General features: G+C 40.0%; 1 protein-coding gene across 9 annotated transcripts in view; it reads right to left on the bottom strand.

Moving 5' to 3' along the window:
• The window catches only part of AMPH (amphiphysin), a 141814-nt gene that overhangs the window by 38693 nt on the left and 81121 nt on the right, over positions 1 to 22000 (bottom strand). For all 9 annotated transcript variants that reach the window (XM_075271189.1, XM_075271190.1, XM_075271196.1 and 6 more), the window contains exons 4-8: positions 16101 to 16195; positions 14570 to 14665; positions 8308 to 8415; positions 6329 to 6414; positions 4386 to 4461 (exon numbers count right to left, since the gene is read on the bottom strand). In XM_075271189.1, the coding sequence (XP_075127290.1) occupies positions 4386 to 4461; positions 6329 to 6414; positions 8308 to 8415; positions 14570 to 14665; positions 16101 to 16195 (461 nt within the window). The remainder of the gene's footprint in view (positions 1 to 4385; positions 4462 to 6328; positions 6415 to 8307; positions 8416 to 14569; positions 14666 to 16100; positions 16196 to 22000) is intronic.

Genomic DNA, 22000 nt, shown 5'->3' with positions numbered 1-22000 from the left:
AGGGGGATTCTGGCTAATCCCATCCATACACTGCAGGAAAAAAACGCTGCAAAAAAGCTATATTTTCAAGAACACACACATTTTTGAAAAATGCAGCATGTCAATTTTACCTCCGGAAACACTTATTTTCACCCAAAAAATTTATATGAGAGAAGGCAAACACAGTAAAAATGCTATAAAAAAAATGCTGCAGAAAAAAAACCACACTGAGTTTTTTAGTTGCATTCTGCAATGTGGGGCATTCAGGTCAGTGCACACAGAGTTTTTTGGCAGTGATTTTGACTCTGAATCCGCCTCAAAATCAGCCTCCATAAAAAAGACTCCCAATAGAATTCTTGGAGGCTGATTATGAGGTGGATTCAGTGTCAAAATCAGCGCCAAAAAACTCTGTGTGTACTGACCCTGACATTGTCAGTATTGATGCACAATGTCAGACTTTACAGATGCACACCAAATTGGAGAGTGTGGGCGGGTACAGGGCGGGGAGCCGTGACGTCTCCCCTCCCAGTACCTGCCCACACTCTCCTAAGCCACAAGCCCCGCCTTCTGTAACACTAACCTGGGAGGCGGGGGTAGCGAGGCAAGAAGAGAACCGAAAACAGCGGGGACCGGACAAGCGATCTGTGCAGGTAAGTGTTAGATACTAGAGATAGTTAAGCGGCTGGACGCCAGCACAGGCTGTGTGCTGGCTGCATCCATTCATTCCTATGGGACCTAGCTAACATTGTTAGCTTTTCCCACAATGCATGGCCAGTAGCAAAGCATTGTGGGAAATAACCTCCGACCTCGATACCGCCTAAAAAGATCGGGATCGGACTTCCGATCGTGAAATTTACTCGGTCGCCGATCAGAATCCGATCTTTTCTGATCGCTCAACCCTACTTGTAGAACGTCTTGCCGAAAAAAAACAAACAGCATACAGACATCATCCGTGTGTGGTTCATGTTTCATCTGTTTTTCACATTCATTGTTAGGTGATGATGACAAGACGACAAAAAAAAGGATGATATATAGATTAAACATGAAAATACACTAGGATTGAAAACATCCGTTTTTTTTATAGCCTGGAAAATGGATGGCTTGTGTGAAAGCAGCCTTATACAGATCACAGAATTCTGTACAGTCTATAGAATAACTAGTATTTTTCCAGAAAACTCAGCTGAACAAACCAATAAAAAATAATACAGCATTTATTTTTCTCTCTCACAGAGAAATATTAAATATTGGGAAGCCGGGAGGCTTGAATTTAGTAAAGCAATAAATATGTAGCAGTTCTGCTTCTGGTAATATATGTGCTGGTATAAAATAGATTTTATACCCAAAGTGATGGCAAAATGACAGAAACTGAATATATGAAAACACAGCACAAACAGTTAGTGTAAAATGGAGTAAATCTCTCTCCAGAGAGGAACATTTGTTCCTTAAATTTCTACAATGCTTTAGAAAGTACTGACACTGGGGACAGGGAATTCTACCATTTATATAAGCCTGTCCTTGCAGCCTGCAGTCACTTTCATGCCTAAGCTCAGGGGTACAAAGTAGATGGATTTTATATTTTTTTTCAGCAAAGCCTTAATAATCTAATAAGGGAAATATATTATGAAGGTGCCAGCTACAATATGTGTTACTTGTTCTTATTGGGAAACGCAGTAAGTGTAGAGCCACACTTTGGTTTTCTTTTCTATAATGGTGGGCAACCAGAGGCTAGGGGGTCTCATACAGGACGCTCACCATGCAACTCCTGGCACTTCTTTTCCATCATGAGCAACTGTATATGTTCCCGTAGTGTTTTCATTCCCTGATACCTCGCCACTTACAGAAAAAAAAACCCTACGCTAAACTATAAATCTTAACAGGTCAGGGGAAAAAAATGGACATCTGAATGAAGACATTGAAATGAATGGATATATATGCAGGCCACAAAAAATGCAGACCTACGTACGTGAAACGTGAATATAGCCTTAGTTGTGGGAAAGCAGATGTTGCGCTGCTTTTTTTTTTACCAAACCTAGTAGCGGCTACAGAAGGAATTGCAAATATCTAGGAAGTACTTATACTTCTCCCTTCTACTCAATCCACTCCTGGCTTTGGCTCCAAAAAATCTCAGCTTTTCCACAAGGTGGGGCTTTATCCTTAGATGGCATACTCTGATTGGGATAATTTTTACAATTTAGTACCATATCATAAAGCATATATAACTAATAAACCTGTGTGAAAACATTATAGATATAATGTAAATAAGCAGAAAATAAACTTCCTCTTAACACAAAAACCGCATTGTGAAAATGCAGCATTTTGGCCACCGTGGACCTGCAAAATGGATGAGATTTTGGCTAATCCCATCCACGCATTGCAGAAAGAAATCCACAGTGGAAACGATGCGATTTCAAAAAAGCATTTTTACATATCGCAGTATGTCCATTATATGGAAACACTGGTGTCCGTGGTTAGCTCCATGCGGGAGAACAAATCCCACCCCATGTATGAGACCTTGATGGCACTTGGCAGCACTGTAAGTGACCGAAATTTCCACAAAAAAGAGGAGAATGGATCCGCAACTCTTGTTCAGTATTTAAAACTTCATTTTAATTGTATCCATTAAAACGACAAAGATACACAATCCATAGAAAAAAGTTTGAAAAAACATACACATAAGAAAAGACAACGTGTAAAAACCGCTGTCAGTGCCGCATGACCGCTAGCGGTTTTTTGTGGAAATTTCGAATATTTTGCCTTAAGAGTCCCAAAGGCAACGGATCGTGCACCTTGATCACAGGACAAAGGGTGAGCTATTTACTGCACACTGTATTTTGGAATTTATTACTGTAAGTGACCGTCTGCTTCACCCCAAGTGTGAGAGAGCGCTATCGCAAGTCCTTCCTTCCAACCACGATCAGGCTACATAATCTACATCAGACCAAGCGAAGATCACTCCACACAGAAAACTAAATGATTCTGAAGTCTTCCTTCTTTCTTCTGTTCCTTAGCTGCTATGGACTCCTATTATATCTTCTCTTCTCAGCTTATGTGTGTCTATGTCTGTAATATATTACTGTGTATTATCCTGTATCTGTATTACTATGCTGCTGTAACATACTGAAATTTCCCCACTGTGGGACTATTAAAGGATTAAAAGTTTTCTTTATAAGTATAAAAGAAGGAGAAATTTTGCGCAGGAAAACAGATTTTCGAAACTGTTTGTTTGCAGCCTGACAAAAACAGTGAACTTACCCTAAAAGAATCTTCTGACTTTACAGTACAGTGAGAATTATGTCAGATTTCCAGTGATGGGTATCTATGACAAGCTACTAAGGAACTAGGGCCTGCTGAAATTAGTTGTTATCTCATAGCCCTCATTAATATTGCCTTTCACATTTCACTTTGAAATATCATCAGATGTTTCTTAGATGGGTTTCTCTTTTCATCATCATCTGTCTCTGATAAGGACACTTTCTTTATACAGTGATTCACTTAACATATCAATGAAAATAAAAGTCTAAAATTATATCAAGTCAGACATCAAATAACCAGTAATGAATGGATCTGCAGAATGCTAGTGATATGTGGGTACTCCTGACAGAGGCACTTCAGCGGCTATTCGTTTACCTTCATCAAGTCATTTTTCAGGCGGATTTTGACATGGAATCCGCCTGCAAAAATGCCTCCCATTCATTTCAACAGGAGTCACTCACAGCTTTTTTCCACTAGTGATTTTTTTCAGAAAGAGAAAAAAAAATGTGACATGCCCCATCTTCACACGGATTCTGCAGGTGAGCCAGCTGAATGTAAATGTAATTGGAATCTATTCGGTTGCTAGTGCTATTAGTATATACTCGATCCCATCAATACTCCAGTTATACTGTACCCAGACAATACCTGGAGGGGGATGCCTTACTGTTTGACAATCAGTCAAGAATAGACCTTTACACAACTAGTAAAGAACGTGTGCTCCTGTATCAGCACAAACGGAAGGGAATCTCTGATGGTATTGTATATGTGAATATTATACTGTATAAACCTTTAAACTAAAGTACCCTCATGAGGTTGGATAACAATAAGCAGTTAATCCAGCCTACAATGAGTTAAAATTTTAAAAGACAGACCACGTCCATTCAACATCACTTTGTTCTGACACTTATTGGGTCAAAAATGCCAGGAAATCTCTGCTCAGCCAGCCACTGACTAGACAGGTCACCACTGCAGCCAGAGATTAGTTGAACAGACATTTCCTGGAAATTCATGTATGATGAGACCAGCCCTGGAAGCACAGACCACCTGGGACCTGGTAAGCAGTGAGAGGTTAGTTGTTAATACTCTAGACACCATTTCAGATAACATATCAAACCTTTATGAAGATAAATGTGTGCATGTAACAAATTACTTACCCCTGTGATTTCCTTATGAAACTTTGCCTCCAAACCCGATATGTTCTGGAATGTGTTCACATAGAAACCAATTCGTCTGGATTGTTGATAAAGCACAGTAAGAGAAAGGAAAACCAAAAGCAGGTTATTGTATACTGTTAGTAGGCTACTGAGACTAAGCATTAAAGGGGTTGTCCTATCTCAAGGATCCTATCTATACTGCTAGCTTATATGGATTTAAGACGTTTCCTAAATGCATTGCTTGAGCAAAACTGCTTTATTTGGCCGCTATATAAGATTATTCACTTCATTGTTTACACTGCGTCTCCATAACCACGGACCTGGGGATGATCTTATCTCTCCGCCCAGGACAAGTGACGTAGCTCCCTGCTCTCTGCAAGCAAGGGGGAGCTGAGTGCTCGGAGTGAGCTGCTATTTCTGAGCTGTTTATCTCCCTCTTCCAGTTATCAGTTTGCTGATTGAATTTTGCTGATAAGAGCTGAGACAGGGAATCTGTTACCTCTGTATGTAAACACAGACCTAAAACTGATTTTATTGCAAGCTGACTCTTGGTCCTGTAGCATGTAAATTTGGGATTCTCATCACCTATCAAATCCAGCTCTGCTACATCAGCTGCATATTGTGCATCTTCCAGTGATACTCTGCTAATTTATTTACAACTATCCCTCATTAATGACTGCAAACATGTACTGCTATAAAGAGAGATAGCAGAGCTGGCTTTGTCTGGGAGACAGCAAGTGAAACCCCGCCCACCAATTTACCGAGAAAACCAGGAAGTGAACAGAGCACACAGCCTGCAGGTTGGTGAACAGGCGAGTTGGAAAAACTCCTTTAATTCACACATGATTGGAATTTATGCTTAAAATCAAAACTGCTAAAAAAGTACAGGTCAGTGTCAAGACCAATTTTAATTGATAATAAATCAAAAGTACAGTATACTAATTCTTATAATACTTGATATATTATAGTGATATTGAAATAAATGCATGTAAAGGCATACTCCCAGCAAAAGCTGCATTCAGCACAACAGACAAGTGAAAAAGTACAAACTATTCAGAAAAAGAAATAGCATGATATGGGGCAAAACAAATATTGCTTCTTAGTAAAGGAAGTCAAGGAAAACTTCTGTATGTCTGTATATTTCACTGCATTTGTCAAACCGTAAGCAGAGCTATTACTCAATTCAAGGAAAATCCCAAACCCTATTGTTGGCAGATGGTTGTAAAGCTATAGTTTCCTACAGTATTTCATAAATAACTGGATATTGTAAAATTCAGGTTGAAAACCTTTCTGGATCATCCTTGCATGTATTAAAGCTTCAAGCTCACAACTGCAGGGTTTTTCATATATTACCCATAACTACAGATCCATAATTACAGATACTATACCGACCTATATTGACCCCAAATACACTAATGTATTTACAGATGGGTATGCAGACCATAGAAATAAAGCCAAAGATGTAGAGCAGGTTCTATTCCTGTCCGTTTTTGCAGCTTGGTACCACCGTCTGTGTGCTGTCCATTCCATGATCCATGGATCCGTACAACACTACAGTCGTGTGCATGAAGCAGAACTCTAAACTAATATTGGTCTGTAATTGTATTGATTTTAAAGTTATATTTAAGGGCATCAACTGAGACTGTTTGAAATGTGTACAATAGATTTGGAACACTTATGTACTCAGGAGATTTGTCTTGACTTCCAACACGTCTCTCAGCTCCAGGCAAGTTATGTCCCCTCCAGAGAGCAGCAATGGTCAGCAGTTTTAGCAAGTTCTGTTCTGGTGGTTGGGATTTGTGAACAGGTATTACCCTCTGTCATTATCCATATTTCTCATTATTCTCCTGCCATTGTCTATGGTACTATATGCTTTTTATTTATATTAAAAAAAAAAAAACACACCCTGAAAACTGAATTTAAAAAAATACAAAAGGAAATACCTGGACCATAAAGAAGGCAGTTCTTCTTGCAAATCTGTATTAAAGTCTTCAAACACTTTCTGTGCCTTCTGGAACTCTTCTTCTGCCTACAGAGGGCACACTATTAGTTCATACTTACTTTATTTCATGGTTTTCAAGTTGCAATTTGAAAGGCAGTCTATGACCTCCCCAGGCATATTAAACTGTCACCACTGTGTTATGGAGAACATTACAGTGATATACAACATTTCCCTGTTATCTGTCACTTTCATAGATTTGGAGAAAAACAACTTTGAATGTTAATGCAATTGAGGCATCTGGGTCACTGGGGGAGAGCAGACCTTCAGATTCAAGAACCGCGCTCCTGCTGTTAAACTAGTAGTCCCAGTAGTGGGAGAATCAACTCTCATTGTGCGGGTGGTGCACCAAGGTAATAGTAGGGGTCTGAGTGAAAAGGGGCAGTGATCCGGGGAGCTAAAGGACTACTCCAGTGCACCAAACGATTCATTTATTAAAGACTTCAAAGTAAAATTTTTTTCCAAATCTACAAAAGTAACATACAACAAAGGTATGGTGTACACCAGTAATAGGCCTACTACTAATGGTGTACAAGTCATTAAAAAAACGTCACACCACCATCAAATTCATCATCATCATCATCATCATTATTTCTATGTTACTCAGAGGTGTCGCATAATGATAAAGTGGTGGAAAGAATAAAACTACAACTCTAGGCAGGTCTTGAGGATCTGAGGTCGCTGGGGATTGTAGTGCTCAGAGGTTCAGGGGACAATAAGGGCCTGTTGGCCATATGGCAAAAAATTAAAAGAAATTGAGGCAGACTTCTGCCACAGATTACAGTTACAAGTTTACAGAGTTATTGGGCATATAACCTAGCAGTTCATCTGATCATCATCTACTGTTTACTGATCATAAACCATCAATTTACTTTCACTTGCCTGACGGTGCTTAACCCGAAATGTTGTAACTGTAATTAGAATTAAAATATTAAGACACATAACCTCGACTGAAGTGTGGTTCAACTTGGTTTTTCTGAGGAATCAAGTGGGGAGATGGTTGGCCCTTCACAAAACGTGAACCCTCCCATGTTTCACTACCCGAATACACCTATACTGTATGGTCCCCACCAAACAGTCTCCCTTTCAGTGGTCCACCCCATACTGTATGGGTACCAGTAATTTGGCCACTGTATGAGGGACCAGTGGAGGAGCCATTATATTGTGTGGGGGCAGCGATGGGGGCTAATATCCTACTGGGGAGACATTAAAGTGTGTGGGCCATTAGCGGGTAATATTAATGGGGTTGTCCATGAACTGGAGGAACCCCTGTGGCAAGTATGCAGAAGTAAAACTAAAAATAAAACATCCTCACCCGTCCTAAGGATTGGCCATCAATATTAGAATGGTGCACAAAAGCATTATACTGTGTGTAGGGGTTGGGAAAAAGGAGTGTTACACCATGTGTGTGGTCCAGGAAAAGGTGAGTGTTATACAGAGTGGGGGCCAGAAAAGTGGAGATCAGGAAAAGATGGCATTATACCATCTGTGAGGACCAGGAGAAGGGGGTGTTATGATGTGTTGGGGCCAGTAAAGGTGGGTTTATACTATGTGGTGTCCAGTATGTGCTGATCAGTGGGCAAAGCTCTGCTTTGGCCTATTAAAAAAGCAGTGGGGTCCGGTAGGAATAGATTCACCAGTATCCGGTGGGCCAGTCCAAGCCTGATGGAGCAATTGGGAGGAATAGCTGTTAGCCAAATGAGTTTTTGGCTGACAGTTACTGAAGGTGTGTAGACACCTTAGCAAAGTACACTCTTTAACCTATGATTAAGGTAGTATTCAGAGGGTACAATAGTACCCGTGGTACTGTAACATATATATTCTCTAATACAAAGAGGTCAGACTGTTGATAGATTATTTTTACTGATAGTTCACAGGCAAAATATAAAAAACATATATTATACATATGGACTTGGCAAATACCTTTGTAATTCTCCCTTCATCTCTTCTCTTGGCATTCTGTAATGCTTCCAAGTGATGTCTTGCACTGTCATAATCCACTAGTTTTCGGCTCCGCTTGGCAATTCGATTCTTTAAACAAAGATAAAAAAGCATAAGTCTGAAATTCAGGGTCATCTTATTTCTAAATAGTCATGCAGTTAAGATTTCCTATAGTCACTATTTAAGCAATAGCGATGACTCCAATAAATCTTAGTCACAAGGAACCTTTTCTGAGTGCCGCTACTACTTTTCGATTGTTGTTAGGGGGCGTTCACACTACCGTCTGTGACCGACAGGTAGTGTCCACTCCTAGTGTCCGCTCAAAATCTGGCACGGACATTAGGAGCGGACACTAGCTGTGTCCGTGACACCTGTCATTTATTTAAATGCACATCGGGTGCGTTCTTTTGCACTCCGTGCCCTTCCTTCACTGTCCACATGTAAAGATGTCCGACTTTTCAAGCGGACAGAAAAACCCTACATGTTGGGTTTTTCTGTCCGCTTGAAAAGTCGGACATCTTTACATGTGGACAGTGAAGGACAGGCACGGAGTGCAAAACAACGCACCCGATGTGCATTTAAATAAATGACAGGTGTCACGGACACAGCTAGTGTCCGCTCCTAATGTCCGTGCCAGATTTTGAGCCGACACTAGGAGCGGACACTACCTGTCGGACACAGACGGTAGTGTGAACCTTCCCTTAGAGACGACTGTCCGCAGAAGGACATCTAAACATAAAGACATAATGCTGCCATCTGGCCCTGGTCTGTGGATCTTATACAACTTTGAGATGAAATAACAGACATTGTTTATATATACAAATCAGATTTTGTATTATTATACCCCCATAGTGGAAAGGCTCTACAGGATAGTGTACTTTAATAGACAACGTATAAGGGATGCCAGCTTCCCTCATCTCACTGCTATGGGAGCTGCACTTGAAAAAAGGTATTTCAAAATGAGAAAACCCTTGATCATTGAAAAACACCTCTTAAGACAGAGTGACGCAATCTCTGGAACAGTATTCTAAAATCACACTTACATGCTATGGTGGTCCCTAGACAATAATGTAATGTAATGGTTAGCAATCTAAGGGAAAAAATTGGGCTTCAATATTATAGTAAAAATACAGTAAAATATATTTTAAAGACAAATCATAGGAGATGTTTATTTCTATTTAGGTTTTATTGCAACAATAACACTCCATGCCACGTCTATGGCTATTACCAGGTATTCTGCTAGTGGTCTAAAGCTAAAAACTATAATATATATGAATACTGTCTGGACATCTCACATGACATTTATACAGACGCTGTAGCTATCATGCACTACAATGTACAGTATGTTTAGTGCTATAGGACTTATAGCCCTTATTTGTTCTTTCTATGATGATGCACTATGCTGGCTTCACAATGGACACAAAAGTCATTCCGAAAGACATTATTAGGGGATTGGAAACTGTATCTAATCAGTATAGTGCCTGTTTTATGAGTTACCATGGGAAATGTGCTATATCCTTCAGTGCTAAAATAGAGTTTCCATATATAGCACTCAGTACTGTGATTAACACCGCAGACAATTCACATACAGCATAAGCACTGAAATCCTCTTTGCCAATGAACTGGGTGTTATTCACAACAATTTCTTCCACTGTAAGATTACGGGATAGAGTACGTCAGCGACAATGAAGCCAGTTGATTCTGAATTCTGTATGCTATTAAGAACTCAGATAAATATAATAAACTAAGACAAATATGTCTCAACTTTGTGACTATCTCACGTTGTAAAGTGCACAGAGATGGTCGATGATATTACAGCACACTTGTCTATTTTTGAGCATATTTTCTGTTCAGCAAATTAACCCTAGTAAATCCCTGCCAGGCTGAAATATCTTACATCAAATTCTGTCCTCAGCTTCAGAAGAAAAGGCACATCACACTAAGCCAAGTTAGGAATCTAGACAAGATGCTCTAAAAATCTTCATCTCTTATATAACAGGAAATCAGGAAATCTACCTGTGTGTCACCATCATGTTCTCCATAGCAAGGCAAATGGCAGGAGACATCTTAGTCATATCAGCTACTTGATGTCTACTCCACGACTACTTGGTACCTCTAAGGGCTGCCTTGCCTAAGTACGAGGTTCCTACTTATTGTGAATGTGTTTACGGTCTGTTTCTTTAGACTTGATATATTAATGGCCACTTCTTTACAGACAACTAAAATATGAACTCAAATCTTGGGCAACATCTCTCAAAGACTAAAGCTTGAGCAGATAGAATGTAGAAACAGTGTGCAAAGGGGTTGTCCAAAATTTAGTTTTTTATGGCCTATCTTAGGATAGGATCTAAATATCTGATCAGTGGGGTACCAATAGACGGCCCCTGCACCAACCAGCTGTACAGGGCCACTTCTCATGCCAGTACTATATACAATACAGTCCCTGAGTGAGGAAAGGAAACGCAAAAGAACATGTTGATGGCTTGGTTAATGACGCACCGCCTTTCCTCATCTATGGCTATACTGATCTGGCCCAATAGCCTCATCTAATATACTAGCCATACTTCAGTTTACCCTACACAGTTGGGAGATAACTATTCTCTTCAATTGTGAGTCTGATAAAGGTCAATGTGTTAACCAAAACGTCACTTTGAATGTTGCTCTACATGAATATTATGACGTGTTATGAATAAAAAACACACATATTCTATAATCTATTTTATGGAGTGTGAATTCCTTTAGCTACTGAAACACATACCTGGACCCATTGTTTATCATACACCTGGTTAGGAATAATAATGACATTGTAGACAGGACAGTTGGATAGCTGTCGAGATACATAATAACCAGACAAATATACTAGAATTGTGTTCACACTAACCATACAGCTATATCAGGACATAAAGGGGAATAAACTACATCACCAAGCAATAAATAGCAGGGTATTCTATTTTGACCGCAGGTAAGCTACTTTGTAAGCATATCTTGCCATTATGTATCAAGAGCAGTTTTCACTGCTTTTAAGTTATTGACCCCTAATGATTTAACTGACCTAAAGAAACACATGGGTCTTGGATTCCCTAGTGTGGGGTTACAGTGCTGTTCTCTCATGTTCTCAGTGAGGTTAGTGGGGCATGATCCTGTTGGCATGGCATTAGACCAGTAACCTGAGGAATTATTCCTCTGTTTTTCTACATCACTGGGATTTACATATCATGTGTGCAATGGCCAACAACAGTGTTGGTGCTGGTAATAGCATGCAGCCACCAATGGTCACCCAGTTATACTGTATAATTGTATTGTGTAGCTTGAGTGACAGAAGATTTCCTAGGTTGACATCTCTGGTATCAGCGACCAGCCAATATATAGGGCACGGAGCCAACTGTTTCCAGCCTTCCAGATATTTATGTTTCTTGGACAACCCCTTTAACACATTTCATCCTAAATACGAAGTAAATATCAAATTACCCTTCACAAACACATTACCTTAAGCTTTACAAGCATTGACTTTGTGCGCGCTCATAATATATTATACATTTTTCTTCAATCTGACATTATTAATATTATTATTATTATTATTATTATTATTATTATTATTATTATTATTATTATGCACACAGGTCTCTGGAGATCAAGTTGCCCTTTAGCTGTTATGACGCTGCCTAGCCTCCAAAGTATTTGAACAAAAAAATTTATTATATCCTTTATATTATAATTTCCATATCTTTAACAAATCTGGCAGTACAATATACTCCAAAGCAATGCATCAGTGCTCACCATCCAAAGTGTTTACAACTGTAATAGTCATTTTTATGTTTTATAAATCTTTCTAGCCGAGACAAAATAACATGAAAGATTTACACGGTAATAAAGAACCAACTATAAATGTAAAATCCGCTATACCTGAAGCTAGGGTTGAGCAAGAGATCAGCATTCCCCATTTACTGTTGTTATGTATTCTGTTTTATTGAAGACTTTTTTTCTCTTGCTGCAGAAGCCAACAATGGGTTAATGGTAAATGTTACTGAGCCTGTTCATTCCTGTACAGTATCCCTATAGATTTTGTCAAAATGTAGCAGTCAGGAATAAGAGTTTATTGGACTTTAATGTCACCATAACAATGAAAAATGATTTTCCATGGACATAACAATTGTGTTTTTTATGTTTCCATGGGGAATTTGATGACACATCGCAGTCAATCTTCACATCTTTCATGTCTATATGTTTTCATTTAGAGTAGTGCATGGATAGAAAAGAAACTCAGCAAACATCAGAAAGCTCACACCACTGTCGCCATCCCATTGGTGGACGAAATGTTCAGAGTACCCCATTTACCGAGTGCCCCGACTCTCCGACTAAGGCCATAAATAATAATTAGGAGGCCATTTAATAATTGTTGCTTCTAAGCTCAATTATTGTTAGTGTCTGCCAGTCTGTCCTATTCATAACAGCAGAAGTATGCATTTTCTACATATCTTTCTATCACAACTTACTCTAGGCATGTGGCAAGAATTACATCCCAATTAAGTCACAGAACAGTAAAGAGGGCCTTTCACCGCCTCCACAAAAATCAATCAAATCAATTTTGCATCCTTCAATAGTCTCTGCTCGCCTGATTCTGAGGCAGCATGAACTATTTTCTCTAGCCCCACCACCTTTGCTGAATAATCAATGCAGTTAGTTTCAGCATCCTATATCTTAATTAGACTCTAGATTGTCATGTCGATGTTCCTGAGTGGTTTGCTCCACACTAGGACTGTATACTTAAGGGTCCATTCACATGGAGGAAAATGGTGAGAAATTTGGTGTGGAATTTCAGCCCTGAAAAAAAAAGCCTCCCATTGACTTCAATGGGTTCCTTTTTCAGCAGAAATGGGAACCCATTGAAGTCAATGGAAGTCTTTTTTTCCAGCGCTGAAATTCCACACGAAATTCCTCACCATTTTCCTCCGTGTGAATGCACCCTAACAATAGAGAGCTTAATAAGTATATTGGGTGCTGAAACTCACAGCATTAATACCTCAAAAAGATGGGAGCTAGAGAAAAAAAAAAAAACTTGCTGTTCAAGTGATTGGTAATGTCATAGCGTTGCGAGAATCAAGTCTCACTGCAAGTGACAGTAGGGGTCTGAGTGACAAGAGCAGTGCTCCTGTAGCTGGCGCTAAAGGTCTGCCTCCAGTTGCTATTAGTGGAGATAGCGAAAGAGCCTCTTTAATAAAAAAAAACAACCCATACTTTTGTTTTCACACCATCTTTAGCTAACGTTATGCAAAGACAGACAGTGTGCCACTTGACGCAATAAACATTTGAGTTCCTTGTAAACTAGGCTCCATACCAGCTGTACCAGTAGTACTGCAGAAGTTACTTCACTTCTGCACATCGCCCCCATTTAGCTGCCACTCATATAATAACTTTGCTTACTTTTGACCACCCATGCATCACACCTTCACATTCAGATGCTTCAGATCCAGATGCATCTTGTCCATTCCTAAAGAATTATACAAGATTATGGCTTTTCTCTTCCACCACTGAATTCTGCCCAACTTTCATTATCAGCTCTTCCTTTCTGTCTAATCTGTTTTTATTGTTTTGGGTTTATTAAATAAAGTCAAACAAGATCAATGCAAGCTAGGGGTAGGTGTAGACAGGTTTGGGTGGTAAGAGTACAGCCCCAAGTCAGCACCCATGACCTGAAGCTAAATAGTGACCCATACTGACAACTGCTTGGGACAATGCAGCTTTGTAGGAGACTTGAGTAACAGATTGTACCACTAGTGGAAAGACTCAACCAGTCAAAGCCCATTGGTTTTTCTTGCATGCTGTTGGAGAAGCCACTGCTACAATGTTAGCTGCAGCCCTTGGTTAGCAAGTTTCATCTGTTTTGTTCTTGTATATGTGTACAGTAAGTGATCTTCTATCTTCAGAATCAGAGACTATGCATGAGGACAGAAATATCCCAGCAAGAAAATTACATGCCTTATTCCATTTAGATGTCACAAAGATATAAACTGGTCATGGACTCTGTCAGGGACTTTCAGCAGGGCGGAAATTAGCTCTTGTCATACATTACTAGTGCAGCCTATTGTCTGTAGCCCCTCATTAAACTGTGATCCACTGCAACATTGATAGTTCCGTCCCCTATTGCTATAACTACATAAGAAAATTGTTCATGTTATAGAAGCGTCATTAGGGTATTAGAGGATACGGAAACAGAGATAAGCAGGATTGGTGCATGCTTTCTTACCTTAATATCAGGAAACTGTCCTAAATACGTATCAAGTGTTAACAAAGCTCCATCAACTAACTTCTGATGAAAATCTTCCCACAATGCATCACATTTCTGAAAAAGTAAATGAAAATTGACAAAAAATAACAACTATTTCTACAAGTACTGATGTCTAAATGTATTTCTATACAGAATTAAAAATAGTGCAGGTACCTGTGCCAACTTTTGATATTTGGCCATTTTGCATGTGCCTACATGTCGTGGATTTATTTATAACATATACAGACAGAAGAGGGAGAACACAAGGGGGTGATTTCACGGTCAATACTGTCCCTTTGCTACTCCTCAATGATTATGATGGTCATCCGCAACTAATTGGTTGCCAGCCCTACCAGTAACTAATGAGGGCTTTCATTATTACCAAAAGAAATGCTTAATGGTTACCGGTGGGGCCTTGGGAATGAGTGGTGAGTATGCTTCTATGTACTCACTGCTTTTCTGGGCAGTAGAACACAGTGGTAAGAAGAAAGGAGGAGGAGGAGGGCTGTGATGAAGGACATTTGGGGCATTTTTGGTGGTTAATGGACAATAGTGCTGATGCAAGATACCGAACTATCAGCTGTGAGTAGGAGATCTCACTATGTACCAAAGGAACTACCACATGTTATCATGATAGCTGTATATGTCCCCCACCTCTGCAAAAATGTTTTTTGCCTGTTATATCTACATGCTGTGACCCCTCCTCGTGCCCAACCACATTCGGCTGTATTATTAACATCACTTCACACAGAGAACTAAATGATCCTGCAGTGTGTCTGTGTTTCTTTCTTTTTTAGTTGCTATGATTCCTAGGATTTCTCTATCTGCCATGAGCTTGTATGTGTTATTGTATGTGTCTTGTTATATACTACTGTACCATCTATGAAACTGTATCACTGAAATTTCCCCATTGTGGGACTATTAAAGGATTATCTTATCTTATCTTTTAGGACTCCAAGCTCCTTCTTTGCATCATGCGCCAGGGTTAAGGAGGCACTAAGAAGCAAACTCATCACTTATTCCCTAAGGCATTTACTGTGTGCTGGGTGAGGGTATTATCCTGTGTGGGTGATGAGCTGGGGTCTGGGGCGTTCTACTCTGTTGGAGTTGAGAAGATCATTACAAAGAGTGAGTACAGCAGGCATTATAATGCATGGGAGCTGAGCTGGGGACAAGGTATTATACTATGTAGGGGTTGGAGAATTGTACTGTGTGTTGGGCATAAAAGTGCATTATATTGCATTGGGAACAAATGGGGAATTATACTGTGTAGGGGGTGTAAGTGGGCTTTATACTATGTAGAGGTCACAAGTGGACATATAATGCACATGGAGGCTCTATATATTCTGTATAGAGGCACTAAAGAGATCATTACACTATGTGGGAACAATAAGCTGGAATCTTAATGTGTGTGGGGTGCTCTCCCATCCCTATACTATCTTCCATGGTGAACACCCCAATGATTATTTAGTAGCCATAAAATGTATAATGTATTATATACTGCACTCACCTCTCCTACCATTTTAACGTCATCTCTTCCATACCAATCGGGTTCATATACTTCATGAAGTGACTCTGTGAGCTTCAGAGAAGCTTCTTGCATCCCTTTAAAAACAAAAGTATTATCATAATTCACACATAGCACTGTGACACTGCTTGGAGCTTGTATGTTTAAGTGTCCCTAGCAGAAAAAGGAACCCATTGAAGTCAATGGGAGGCTTTTTTTTTTCAGCGCTGAAATTCCACACCAAATTCCTCCCCATTTTCCTCCATGTGAATGGACCCTTACATGTGTTTCCTCTAGGTACTCCGGTTTCCTCCCACATCCCAAAAAATATATACTACAGGGGCATAACTATCGTAGAGGCAGCGGAGGCGGCTGCCACAGGGCCCGGACCATTAAGGGGCCCGGTGACAGCCGCTACCGCTGCGTTTTTTTTTAAATAGGCCATTACGGGCCCTATTCACTTGCCGATCCTGGCTGGGCTGGGATCGGCAAGTGACACCGCGGGCCCCACAAAGACTATCATTATACTCGGGGGTCTTTGCAGACCCCCGAGTATAATGATCGGCGGACCGGAGAGGTAAGAAACATAAAAAACACTGTTACTTACCTCTCCACGATCCTGCCAGGCCTCCGTCCTACTTTGACGTCTCTGACGTCACATGAACCCGGCATGCTTCCCGGGTCATGTGACGTCCGACGTCATTAAAGAAGGACGTGAGCGGCGGTCAACAGCCTTGGAGCCGGGGGACAGGTAAGTAACAGTGGTTTTTTTAATGTTTTTATTCCCCGGGTCTCCGATTATTATACTCTGGGGTCTGAAAAGACCCCAGAGTACAATAATTGTTTATGGGTGTCCACAGTGGGACATAATACTGTGTGCAGGGGCCACTATTGGGGATAATAGTGTTTGCAGGGGCCAGTAAGGGACATAATACTGTATGCAGGGGCCACTATGGGGGATAATAGTGTGTGCAGGGGCCACTAAGGGACATAATACTGTGTGCAGGGGCCACTAAGGGACATAATAGAGTGCGGAGGAGGGGGTCGGTTGAGGTCTTCGGCGTCAGTTGGGATGGGGGGGGGGTTATGTCAAAAGTTCGCCACGGGGCCCCGCCATTCCTAGTTACGCCACTGATATACTAATAGGTAAATCGGCGTCCCATAAAACAACTGACCCTTGTGGATGTTGGGGATGACCGCCTGTATGGCAGACACTAACTCCCCTACTCCACAACTGCCCCTGCACTTTGAACCTCTTGTGTGAGAAAAGCGTGTTACAAATGGTTGTCATTGTCATATGTTAATATATTAAGGGCTGTAAGGTTTGATATTCAGGATGCTTCTGAATAGACATTTTTACATCTAAAATAAACATGGAGTGTAACAGAAATGCCTTATCTTTCCCTCTGAATGAACACCTTGTATGAAACATGGCGGGGTTGAGAGCATGGACATGCCATAGTAGGACATGTTATATGCCTGGCTGAATACATTCTACTTCTAAATGAAAAAATACTATCTTGTCATAATTAAGGGGATATCGTCACTCCTTAGGGAGAGACCACCATGTAGATGTGTGGAAGACAGATTTGCATATTCTTATCTTTTCATAAGTCAAGGTACTTAAATATGTTTCAAAGAGATTAGATATTTAAATAAACTTCAAAGAAGACTTAAGAAGAACATTTTTAAGACCTAATATTTCCATCTTATGGAACATTGTATGCATTATAATTAATACTGGCTATAAATGTTTGTACTGCCTGTTAAAGCATATACTGTACTGTATAGAAAGTAGGAGTATTAAATAAGAGGTTATCGAGCACCCCCACCCATCAGATGGCTACATTGTTTTCATTGGTTGCTGCCAAGTATCGCTGTCAGTAACAAAATGCAGCTAAAAAACAATGCAGAAAAAATGCAGTGTCAGCAGTATATTTTAGTGTGTTTTTGCTGCCTTTTTCTGAGTTTTTTTTCCCCTTATATAAGGCTAAGGTCCCATATTGCAGAAACATAGTGTTTTTTGCCTGCTGTGGAAATGCAGCAGAAAACAATGTGTTTTACATTACCAGCAAAGTGAGTGAGATTCTGGCTAATCCTATTCACACATTGCAAAAAAAAACATTGTGGAAAAGCTGCATTAAAAAAAAAAAAAAATGTATGTGCTTTCGAAAAACACAGCATGTCAATTTTTTTTTCTACGGAAATACAAGTGTTTTCCCTAACGATTTAGTAAGGGAAGAAAAACTGCAGCAAATACTCAATGAAAAACGCTGCAGAAAACAATGCAATGCATTTCCGCTGCTTTTTTTTTCTGCAGCTTTTTTTTTAGCTGGGGTTCACTAAGGACTAAGGCCTAAATATATAGGGAAACGCACACTAAAGTCCATTTTTAAAAATACAGCTTATCCGTAGCATTTGTTTTCTGTAATGTGTCGATGAGATTAACCAAAATCACATTTCCTTTACTGGTACTGTAAAACACAGTATTTTATTCCGTTGCATTTCTACAACATGGGACCTTAGCCTCAAAGTTTGCTACGTTACTTTAATTTCTACCTGTGAAATTAAAACCGATCAATGCCAATCAATGGAAATCTATTCTCCAAGCAGAAACAGTTGTGCTTTACACTTCCACATGTTTCTCACCTATTAGTTGTAAGTGTTGCAACTGTAGGGCTTAGTTTAGCACTTTCTCAATAAAAGTATGTGGGACAATGACTTGTATCGTACGAAATATACTTTGTCAATCAAAATGCTCCTCCTATAGAGTTAATCACCATGTAATTTTAAGGTATAGCCAGTCATGCTGGCAGCCACCTTTGGCTGATATGCCATCCACCAATGACAGCATAAGTTATGTGCCAACGCATTCAGTAGCCACTACAGGTAGCCAGGAACTGGGCAGTACAGCATGTGGCTCCGACCTCCTCACTATTTACTATTGATTTTCCTATAATTTGTGGGTGCAGTTGATTTTAAAGGGATCCTATCATTGGATACCCTTTTTTTCTGGCCAGAAGAAAATAGAGACGTCACTGGAGATTTCTCTCACAGCATTGGGGATACCCCCAGTGCTGTTTAAGCGCTGGGGCCCGCCACCAGTGCTGTTTAAGTGCTGGGGCCCGCCCCCCAGTGCTGCAAGAGAACTCATTTGCATATCGAAGAAAACCAGGATTTCTACCGAACGGTGGCTCAGAGAAGACATCTAAAGGTAGGAGAAGAATAGCCTTTCTTAAGGCTATTCGTATGTGTTAGTCATAAAAAAAAGGGTATCCAATGATAGGATCCCTTTAAAATTAAAGTCATTAAAAGGGTGAAGAAAATAGACACTTCTGCTGTACCCATACAACATGTCAATATCATAACTAGAAGTGACCAAACTACTTGCAGGTTAACAAACAGGATGGCAGACAGAATTGTAAAATAACCCAGGGTCAATTGGCAGGTGTGATGTACCAGCTCATAAAATATTTATGGCACATGCAGACAGAATGTAGTACTGAAACTATTAGACTTAGAAGCCAAAAATCCATTAAAAGGTGAAAATCCCAATTTTAATATAAATGCCTCTAACGTCATAAAAAAGCTCTATCCTCAACTATGCAGGCTTCAGAGTAGAAATCTTTATAAATGTTTAAAATTCAGCGCAGATCCCATTATGCGGCATTGCATTCTTCAAAGCGCATACGTTACACAAGACACAGTTTAGTAATCTGATGTAGATGCAGAAAAAATAACCAAACTCTCCTGCTGTATTCTGGGAGCTCAGCCAAACGGTTTGAGATGTGTATATTGTAGAGCTGTGGACTATACTGGCTGAAGCACAGGATCAATGCAAATAATAAGCTATCTATTCAATTTACATTATTCCTATATATAATCTATAACGATTGTTTGTTTACTCCATAGAGTAGTTAGGTCATAATTGGAATTGTACACCTATAGATACATTTTAGGAATCAGACCTGTGGATTCTGTAGGTCCAACAAACTCCGACTCCACAACTCTGACTGCACAGCCCTGTCAGGAATTACATTACAAGCAGATCTCTGATACACACTGAGCCCATTAATCAAATTGCTCCCATCTCTAAGGCTAGGGCCCCACATTGCGGAAACACCGTTTTTCTTGTTTAATTGTTTTTGAGCCAAAGCCAGGAGTGCATTGAGCAAATATAGACGTAGAAGAACTTCCTATATATTTCCTTTTGTAGCCATTTTTGGCTTTGGCTTAAAAAACTGCAATACAATCTGCATCAAAAAAGGCTGCATTTCCACAACATGTGGATTTAGCTTAAAACTGGAAGGAATACAAAAGAGAAGAAGATGGAAGACACAAAATGAAATGGTATCAACTGGAGACCCAAAGGGCACCTTGAATATTGAATCAATCCTGATTGCACCGCTCCCTCTTCCATTTTTCCTTGGAGACACAATAACCATCCTACCCCTGAGCGTGAATAAATCTTACTTTTAGTACAACCACAAAAAAGAAAAACAGCACCAGTGGCAATCTTCTCCAGACTCCAAATTCTTCATTTGTGAAGCAGTAAAATCAGACATAGCCGGGTATGGAGCACAACAGCGACGGGCCGTTTCGCACTTAAGACGCTTCTAAAGGCTTATTTTTAGTATATTTTCTACTATATCTGTAGTGACCGGGCAGAAAATCTTTTGGTATTCAGTACATCCTTATGTAAATCTGTGCCACTCTTAAGTCAATCACCATATTGTCACTTAGAACACATTGTTAATTTTCCCTTATGTTATCAGCTTGGCGTTGTTATGTGCCAGCTGTTACTCTTTGATACAGATTTAACACTTTCCTGATAACAAAATGTATGTAACCCAATCTTCTTGTATGCTGTGCAAAATTCAATAAATTGTTCTAAAAAAATAAGATGGCTCCTTAGGACAGGCCATCAATGTCTGATCAGCTGTTTACAGGGTTGCATTTGGTTGACTGTTGCACCCTCTTCATTGTTGAAACTGCTCTGCATGCTACATCTGCGTGATTTGACTTAGCAACAGAGTATCGTAGCTCTGACCCTTAAATAAATAAAGATATATGAATATTTACTCATTAACAAAAAAAAAAAAATAACACACCCACATAAAAATATTGTGTTGATGCAAAATTCAGCATGTAGTTATGTCCCAGACAGATATGGAAATTAATACATTTGGTCTGTGGGAAGAATATGCAAATCTGTCTCCCAAGATGTAAATAGGGAGACAGTGCCTCTGTTATGCTGCCCTCTATTGGGAAGCACCCTGAACATCATGTCCGATGTGGTCTCTCCCTAAGGAGTGACATTATCCCCATAATCTGGTCTCTCAGCCTCTCACTTCTACCAAATCAGTTCTCTCTAGGCTGCGCTGATGAAGTCCAACCAGACAGAAATGGTGCCGTCTGTAGCTGAGAAATTGATTTGATTATAACCCCGCATTATGCAGTAAAGACTTCTGGGAAAGTCGGGCATGATGTTCAGGGTGCTTCCCAATAGAGGGCAGCATAACAGAGGCACTGTCTCCCTGTTTACATCTTGGGAGACAGATTTGCATATTCTTCCCATGTTCCCTTGCAGTGGAGCAACTATGGCTGTATAAGTCTCCACACACCTGAAAAGGTGGTCTCTCCCTAAGGAGTGACATTATCCCCATACATTTGGTCTGATTAGACTCTGGATCTTGCCACAAGAGTACAAAAAAGTACTTTCCCAGCCACCCTATAAAAAGGCTATCAGAGGATTCTTTTACAGTGTTGGCCAAAAGTATTGGCACCCCTGCAATTGTCAGATAATACTCATTTTCTTCCAAAAAATGGTTACAATCACAAATTCTTTGGTATTATTATCTTCATGTAATTTGTCTTCAATGGAAAACCACAAAAAGAATTGT

This window comes from Leptodactylus fuscus, chromosome 4 (assembly GCF_031893055.1).
Source record: "Leptodactylus fuscus isolate aLepFus1 chromosome 4, aLepFus1.hap2, whole genome shotgun sequence".
NCBI classification, from domain to species: Eukaryota; Metazoa; Chordata; class Amphibia; order Anura; family Leptodactylidae; genus Leptodactylus; species Leptodactylus fuscus.
Note: the sequence above shows the minus strand (reverse complement) of the source record. Positions and strands in the feature narration are given on the sequence as shown.